Source organism: Castanea sativa, chromosome 3, assembly GCF_040712315.1.
Source record: "Castanea sativa cultivar Marrone di Chiusa Pesio chromosome 3, ASM4071231v1".
In the NCBI taxonomy this organism is placed as follows: Eukaryota; Viridiplantae; Streptophyta; class Magnoliopsida; order Fagales; family Fagaceae; genus Castanea; species Castanea sativa.
The window spans coordinates 9,396,232-9,405,490 of NC_134015.1; the positions used below are offsets into that span (position 1 = coordinate 9,396,232).

At 35.7% G+C, this 9,259-nt stretch overlaps 1 protein-coding gene and 1 pseudogene across 1 annotated transcript; both read right to left on the bottom strand.

The window, feature by feature from the left end:
- Positions 1-366: 366 nt before the first annotated feature.
- On the bottom strand, positions 367-1,902 carry LOC142628463 (DNA polymerase zeta catalytic subunit-like; annotated as a pseudogene).
- Positions 904-6,761, bottom strand: LOC142626867 (receptor-like protein 7). The gene is given in 7 exon segments (XM_075800575.1): positions 904-1,025; positions 1,189-1,256; positions 1,351-1,778; positions 1,873-1,960; positions 3,010-4,325; positions 4,328-5,160; positions 5,233-6,761. Coding segments are annotated over 3 exon segments (3,531 nt in total). The 3' UTR covers positions 904-1,025; positions 1,189-1,256; positions 1,351-1,778; positions 1,873-1,960; positions 3,010-3,156.
- Positions 6,762-9,259: the final 2,498 nt, after the last annotated feature.

Here is a 9,259-nt window from a genome sequence, read left to right on the forward strand (position 1 = left end):
CACTACAAATGAGATCAATCACCACCAAAACAACACCCCCCTCCCCCCTGGCAAGATTCTCAAAAGATTTATCAGGTACCCACCCCAAAGATGGTTCAACTTTATGGCCACTTCCATACATGGAACAATCTGCACCAGACACTTCACATTCAACCACACCTGTTTGCAAACAACTTGAAGCAACATCTATTTGCTAAAATATCTCCATAGCCATGGGAGTCACATCAAAATCAGATTTTTTAACATTGTAAATTTGAGAATGGCCCATGGAAGCTGCAGAATTAGTAGTCATGTGCTACTTTAAGCTTATAAGCCTTATGGAAATTTTTTTGTTGGCCTGCATGAGATTTCTTCAAATTGAAGGACTCAATATAGAACATATGTATCTAGACTTTTCATAGAACTATCTCCACAATTTCCTACCTCAATGCCAGTCAAAAAACTTGTACCTACAGGATCTTTAGTTTCAAGAACACATGCATCAATTATGTGGAGACCAACAGGCTCTAAATCATTCTTCTCCTTTTGCATCATGGAAAATGGAAATGAACTTCATTTAGATTCCTTTATTTTGTGCTTAATGGTGAGCCTAGCACCAAAATCATGGGACAACTGGAACTCTGAAGACTCTTCAAATTCATTCTTCATTTATGTTTTGGATGAATTTCCTGTTCATCCAGCACAAGCAATTGAGAATAGATCATCCACGGAGCAATCTACTTGTGGAATGAACTCTCTAATGAACAAATAGAAGAATGATTCTGATCAGAGCAATGAGAAGCTCTCTCCTTAAGGCCCTCAAATTCAATCAAGTCATCAATTGAATCAAGAATGTCTTGACACTCCTTCTGAGACTTGCTCTCATAATCCATATTAGCCTTCTCCAGTACCTTATCAATGGTTTTTGCAAGCAACAAAGGACTCAGAGCAGTCTCATGTGTAAGTTCATCATTGGAATTTATATCTTTAGTAGCCTGAGAGGTGGCTAGCCATCGTAGAAGACTGAGGGCTTCCTTATCTGCAACCTAAATAAAACACATGGATTTTAAGAACGCATAAGTGATGTCTAGTAAACTTTGTACACCACTTCACCAATCAAACAAACACCATTGAGGTACAATTACATGAGTTCTAAATATCTTAGTCCGAGAGAGAGAGAGAGAGAGAGAGGTTTATGAAAACTCTTACAAGAAACTAAAAGGCAGTCAAGACAATATTGCAGCTTCCATTTCCAATACCATAAAATAGCAAAGGACCTTATCATGTCACATGGTCAAAAGAAAAGTTATGCTTAAAAGTGAAAAGGCCCAAAATCGAACAGGATAAACACGCAACCTCACGAGGCATTACCTTTAGATCTAATGTTTCAATAATTGTAGATGACAGCATTTCATCAATTGACAATGTTTTAATACTTGTATCCCTCCCTTCAATGAGTATTGGACCATCTTCTTCACATGTTGAAACTTGTGGTCACAAGGATCCAATTATTTCTTTTTCTTTAGCATTCTCCAAAGGTTCTCCACCTATATTGTTAGGGTTAACATGTCCAAGTACAACCAAATTTCCCTCATCAGTTGACGATATCATTGACTGCTTTAACTTTACATTTTTCTCAAATTGAGTGAGAGTCAGAGTGTTTTCTGCTTCACCACACAATTCAATAAGTTTGTTCTCAAATTCAAGACCTAGTGAGAGAGTTTTAAAAACATATTGTGGAGGTGGTTTGCAAAGATCAGGAGGCCTTATCACCTCATGCAGTCCAGTCCTTCATGCCCCTAGAACACCAAGGAGAAATTCATCAAATGACTGAACAGTATAAAATGTCAACAAACTCTTAAAAAGCAGGAAATGGATATGACTAAAACTGACCTCCGATATTAGTACAAGTGACTGAACCATTTTCACTTTTGAATTTGTGAGAGGGATGAATAATTTTTAAACAACTGGTTATGAAAGTCTGCAAAACCCAAAAGATCAATTCTCACATTAACCTATGAAGAGAATCTTAAAAAACTTATGTCACATAACTGCAAAGTCAAACAAATAGTCTATGGAAGCATCCCCCTCAAGTTCAAAGACACTTTGATGTTTATTGCAATAAATATCATGATGTGAGGAAGCCTCAAATTCACTAGGAAATTAACATATCCAATCAGCTGGAATTGTCGACAATATCCAAATTGGTGAACTTAAAGATGCATCACAACTTGGGTCTGCCTAATGGTAAATTCACACATCATTGATGGTTATCACATAATTATGAGCATCAAACAAATATTTACAACCATCCCAAAAACATTTGGCATAGACATGAGAGGAAAAGATAACCTGGAAATCAGTAGGCATGCAAGTCAACTTATCCATATGATGTTTATGCGGACTAATATGATCAGATTTTCATGGTGAGAAAGTGTCTGCTATTGGATGACAGAACTTCATCTTTGATAAATGCAGCCAATTTCCCGCCAACATTACTCTACTCCATCTAACCTAGCAATAACAGTAAGAGTAAGTATAATCTTAAAAAAAAAAAAAAAAAGGTAAAAATACAATTAAATTAAAATTTGTAATATAGGTCCGTTAAAGTTCTCATTTTAGTCCTATTATCCATTGGGGCTTGAAAAAGCTGATAACTTTTAAAATGAAACCATTTCATGTTTGAAGCATTAGAAAATGAGTTACAACAACATTGTTTTAGAAAAATTAACAGTGGTCTTTTATTCACAATGTACAAAAGAACTAAAATGACAGTTTTTTAAAAGTTGAGAAACTAAAATAACAAAATTTCTACTTGGTTATTGTATTTTTGCCCAAAAAATGTATATTAATAATATGCATTTAGAACCTACAATGAAATCAAAATCAATATATCATATTCTAAGAAGCCAAAATTGTGAAATGAGTTTCAGTTCCTTTTATGGATTCTATTACAAATAATAAACATTTAAAAAAATTACAAAAAGAAGAAGAATTATATGGCGTCGTTTGAGAGGGATAGTAGAGTACCTTGGAAGGTGCTATAAGAGATATCAAGGGCACGGATAGGCAGGGCCATGAAGTGGTTGATGGTGATGATCCATATTATTACACACATAGATACAATTATTAAAATCACTACAAATCTAGAGTAACTGCCTCTACTTGTCTTCATCTTCAACTGCGTAAGTGCACTCCAAAATTTCTCACAAACCAAACTGTCCTTCTTGAGGTGGTGAAATACCCAATAACTAGTCCAATTTTCAATCCACAAGCATATCCTATCACAACCACTTTCCAATCAAATCCTTCTACTATTGATGATTCTTGGCTTGTTTCACAAGTTGGTGTCTCATTATTTCCACATTTCTTTGGCAACGGAGAGCCACACAATCCTAAGTTTCCCTCAAAAGAGAAAATTTCAAATGTCCAAAATTGTCCACCTTGTGGAATTGGACCAACAAGTTGATTGTGAGACAAGTTTAAATATTCAAGAAATGTAAGACTTATTAGTTGTTGAGGGATTTCACCTGCGAGCTCGTTTTGAGAAAGATCCAAAGATTCAAGCGCAATTAGGTTCCCTAACGATGAAGGGATATGGCCCATGAAGCTATTGCTCGATAAATTGAGTACAATTAGTCCCTTTAAGTTTCCCACACTATTCGGAATTTCTCCATAGAACCTATTATTGGAGAGATCAATAGCCGTGAAGATGGTCAAGATCTTTACCAAAAATATTTCTATCCCCTTATTCACCACTGTCATTGAGTCTTCATAATAATAATTTGATTGAATTGTCATGTATTCTGGTTGTGCTTTATCTTTGGCAGGAACCATTTGCATTGCATTCCAAGTTCTAAAGTATTCTGAAGGTAGCCTACCAGAGAAATTGTTGTGAGAGAGGTCGATGACATGCAACTTGGAAAAGCCAAACCTGGTATGAGGATTCCAAATAGGGCCATGGAATCGATTTGCATGCAAGACAAGAATCCGTAATTCTGGCAAAGACTGTAACCAAAAGGGGAATGCATCATTCATGTTGTTATTTCCAAGATTTAGGACCTCCAGCATTCGACATTGCACTAAGGATCGTGGAATCTTCCCCTGTATTTGGTTGTGACTGAAGTCCAATGTCATCAATGTACATCCTTTTATGAATGTTTTAGGTATGCTTCCCTGAAAGCAATTGTTCCTCATATTCAATACTAAAAGAAAGCTGCTGAAGTGACCCAAACAGTGTGGAATGTGACCATTCAACCGATTGTTAGATATATCAAGGACTTGGAGGGAACTCACGTTGCAAATCATTTGAGGGATTTTTCCGGTTAGATTATTGTTTGAGGCAAAAAAAATGATGTAGACAATGGGGGAATTGGGAGTGATCCTTGCAACATGTTGGAACGTAAATCTAAATATTGAATAAATTTCCAAGGAAGAACTTTTAGCGGTTGTTCAAAACCGCTGAGAAGGTTAAAAGAAAGATTCAGGAATTGTAGCGTCTCTTTTCCAACATTACAAAACCATTTGGGTATTGTACCTTCAATTTTGTTGTTGGAAAGGTCTAATGCACTCAATTCATTTTGGGCTTTTAGGAAATCAGGGAATTCACGCAAATTGCAAGAAGACAACAACAAGTCTAAAAATTTGTGGTGGGTTGAATTGATATTTTCTTTTGAAACGAACAAATTGTTACCTGAAAGATAGAGAGATTGAAGCTCTTTAACCTGGAAGAATATGTTTAACTCCATCTTGTCCTTTAGCTTGATTGAAGAAAGATGTAGCAATTGTAGCTTAGTAAAATTGGAAATTGACCTTGGAACCGGTCCATCCAATTTGTTTCCACCCAATGCCAGGGAATTTAATTGTGAAGAAGAGATATTTTGGAATTGGAGAGGGCCAGTAAGCTGATTTTGATGTAGAAATAGTACATACAATGAAGGCATTGTATACAAAACAGAGGGGATAGCCCCTGTGAGTGAGTTTTGAGACAAGTAAAGGGAAGACAAATTAGTAAGTCTACTTATTTCCGATGGGATTGACCCTTTCAAGTGGTTTCCTGATATATCTATTCTAATGAGTTTGGTAATATTTGTTAGTGAAATTGGGAACTTGCCTTCAAAATTGTTATTTAAAAGGAGTAATTTTTCTAGTTGTGTAAGATTTCCCAGTGAAGATGGTACTCTCCCAGAGAAAAGGTTATAGCTAAGATCTAAAGAAGTGAGTTTTGCAAGATTTCCTAATGTGGATGGAAGCTGACCAGAGAAAAGGCTATTGCGAAGATCTAAAGAAGTGAGTTTTGCAAGATTTCCTAATGTGGATGGAAGCTGACCATGAAAATTGCTCTCAAAGAGAGGAAGATAAGTAAGCTGTGATAGGTTCCCAATAGAAGGGGGAATTTCCCCTGAAAATTTACTATGACCAAGATCCAAATAATTCAAGGAGTTGAGATTACCGATTGAATCGGGCAGTTTCCCAGAAAAATTTGTGGAGCCAAGATCCAAATGGCTTAAGGATTTAAGGTTGCCGATTGAATTGGGCAATTCCCCAGAAAAATTTGCCCAAGAAAGATCCAAATGGCTCAAGGATTTAAGGTTGCCGATTGAATTGGGCAATTCCCCAAAAAAATTTGTTCTAGAAAGATCCAAATAGCTCAAGGATTTAAGGTTGCAGATTGATTTGGGCAATTCCCCATGAAAATTTGTACTAGAAAGATCCAAATGACTCAAGGATTTAAGGTTGCCGATTGAATTGGGCAATACCCCAAGAAAAATTGCCCGAGAAAGATCCAAATGGCTCAAGGATTCAAGGTTGCCGATTGATTTGGGTAATTCCCTGGAAAAATAGGTTTGAGAAAGATCCAAAAAGTTCAAGGACTTAAGGTTCCCGATTGCATCGAGCAATTCCCCAGAAAAATTCGTGGAGGAAAGACGCAATTGCTTTAGGGAACTACCAGATTGAAAATTGGGAAGAAAACCAGTGAGAATGTAGTTACCTGACACATCAATGGCTTGTATCTTGGGCAATAGGAAAATAGTTGAGGGAAATTCGCCAAGCAAATTGCAGTAACGTAGAGAAAGAGAAGTCAAGGAAGACAAATTTGCAAGGGATTGAGGCAGTGACGATGAGATGTTCACATAGTCTAGATGAAGTTCTCTCAAATATGTCACGTTCTGGACAAATGCTTCCAGATCATTTCTTCTGACCTTCAAATATTTATAATCATAACCAGCAGCAACAAAGTATTGAAAATAATTGAAAGAGAGATCAAGTGAGACCAAATTGGAGAGCCATGAAATTTCTGACGGGATTCGGCCATGTAAGAAGGACCAAGAGAGGTTAAGATGGGTCAACCTCACAAGTTGCCCAAACTCAGATGGAATTGTGGTGGAGGAAGAGAAGTTGTTGAGGGCAAGGTTGAGTTTTCGAAGATGGCGCAACCTGAAGAGGCTGCTGTTAGACTTGAGAGGCCCACAAAGCCAGCTGTTGCTGAGGTCTAAGCCAATGACGTGGCCGTTGTGTGCATCGCATGTGACCCCATCCCAGCTGGAACAACAATCACTATCTGCCTTCCAAGACTTCATCTTTGGATATGAAACACCATAGTAATCATCAGGATAGGTTCTCTTTTCCACAAATTCTTGTCTTAGTTGAAGCAAAGCAGAGCTCTGGTCAGGGAGGCAACGTTGTTGAGAGGAAGTATTAGAAGTGGTTTGAGAATGTGAAGTGAAGAACAAACAAAAGGCAATAAGGAATAAGGGCAGGTATTGATTCATTTTCCACATGTTTTCAGCAGAGGAAGTAAATGGAAAATTGGGTGGCTTAAGTGTTATGGGCAGATAAAGAACTAATGATATGTGAGGATATTTATACACACAAAAAATTGAAAGGACTAAGGGTGCGTTTGTTTCAACAGTAAAGCAATTCTGGAAAATGTTTTCAGGAAAAGAAAATATTTTCGGGAAAAGAAAATATTTTTAGGTGTTTGGTAACATTTTAAAAAATATTTTGGAAAATATTTTCTGGTGTTTGGTTGTCATCTTGAAAATATTATAGAAAATGCATTTTGTATTTGTTGCTCACATTTTCTCACATTTTCTCGGCTTCCAAACAAATATCATGAACAACAAAACCCAAAACAAAAAAAAACTCATCAAATTCTTACGATACAGCTCAACAAAACCCAAAAATAAAAAAATCTCATCATCAATTTTTCTCTAACAAATCAACAAAACCCAAATCGGTGATCTACGAAGAACGAAGACAGAGAGAGAGAGAGGCGACTGGCGATGGCGAAGGGGAGATCGTGCCGGTGCGGCGCGGCGAAGGCGAAGGCGAGATCGTGATCGGCGATGGCGAAGGCGAGATCGTGATCGGCGATGGCGACTGGGTTCGACGAAGAGAAAGGCGAAGGCGCGATCTCGCCGGGACTGGGTTCGACGAAGAGAGAAGCGACGGCGCGACTCGCCGGCGCGGGTTGGGGCGCGACTCGCCGGCGCGGGTTGGGGCGTGACTCGCATTCTCTAGTCTCTCTTCGTGCTCTCTCTCTCTCTCTCTCTCTCTCTCTTCGTGCTCTGTCTCTCAATTTTCTGGAAAATTCCCATTTGAAGGTAAAATACAAGTGGAAACGAATTTCCGGGTCAGAGGCCTAAGTTTTACAGTCAACTGTTCTTATTTTCCGTTTGACCATATTTTCAGCACCTGCCAAACACCCGAAAACGCGGAAAACCATTTCCTGAAACCGTTTACCGTCGAAACAAACGCAGCCTAAGGTAATTGGATATTTATATTATTTTTTGTGGTTTAAATCGAATTGGATTTCAAGGGCTTTAAATATATATATATATATATATATATATATATATATATATATATATATATATATATATATATATATATGATAAATGGGGCTTTAAATATATTGATTTGAAAGGCCTGAAATAATTGAATCTATGAGTATTGACTGGAATTGCTTTCTATACACGGTTGTGAAGTTGTTCATCTGACAAATGTTACTAATATCAAATATGACCAGCTTTTGAGTGATAAACATTAATAAATGTTACTAATATACATTAAATAAAAAAATAAAAAATAAAAACTCTTTCCTCGTAACTCTACAAATTTAGTAATTGAAGGGGTTTGCAATATTAGAGTCAGGATTTTTTTTTTTTTTTTGGCAATAAAACGTCTTAAAAATTTTGAAAGCCATACTTCTTCAATTATCTGTTTCAAATATGATTTTTATTTTGTCAAGTGTTTTATACTTTTATAGCTCATTTAGCACTTTTATGTAAGTTTTAATTTTATAGTTTGCTCACTTCTTCATGATTTTTTCCAATAAGAGGTCTTAAACTTTAAAAGCCGTACTTTTAAACACAATTATTTATTGAAAACATGTTTTTTTATTGGTTGTCAAGAGTTTTATAACTCAATTGACACTTTTTTGTATTAGAAGACTCCTCACAAATTTTTTAATTGGGACATGCTAATGGGTGTCCTTAAGGTAATGGTTAACAATTCATTTTAGGAAAGTTTTGACACCACTTTTATGTGAAATGGAAAAAGTTGTCAAAACATTAATTTTTTTTTTTTTTATCTTTTCCCATAAAAATTTTCTTTAAATGGATTATTAACCATTACCCTAAGGGCATCTGTTAACATTTCCTTTTTTAATTGCAGGTTGCTCACTTTTTCAAGATCATATTAGAGCATAATCCTTTCATATCTGGTTCTAAGGTATTTTAAGGATTTCAAATTAATTTGCATGTTATTATAAGATGCATTACCAAAGCATGTAATAAATAAATATTTTAGATGTATTTGTGTATAAGCACATGTTTACACACTAGTTGATTATAGCTTAAGCTTACAACCTTACTCACTATCATTAATATTTTTACATATTTTAAAAATCTAATCGTTAGATTGTATGTTCTTTACACTCTTAATACACATGTCAAATTTTGTGCCAATTAGATATAATTTACTATAAGATCTAATAGATTATATTTTATGTATAATTTTAAACTACAAAAACTTGCAATTTAAAATTTTTATTAATGATATAGTTATTAATCTTTAATTTTTTAGAAATTTTGCAAGCATGGAGGATATATGAAAAAAAAAATGTAATCCAATGGTGGATTTGTTAAAATTCACCTTTAATAAAAAGATATTGAGTAAGGTTGTGTTGTAGCTTTAGGTTATAACAAATTTTGTAACTAAACTTTGTCCTTAACAGAATAGGAAGTTTCTTCTTATTAGTCTTTCTCTAATCCCA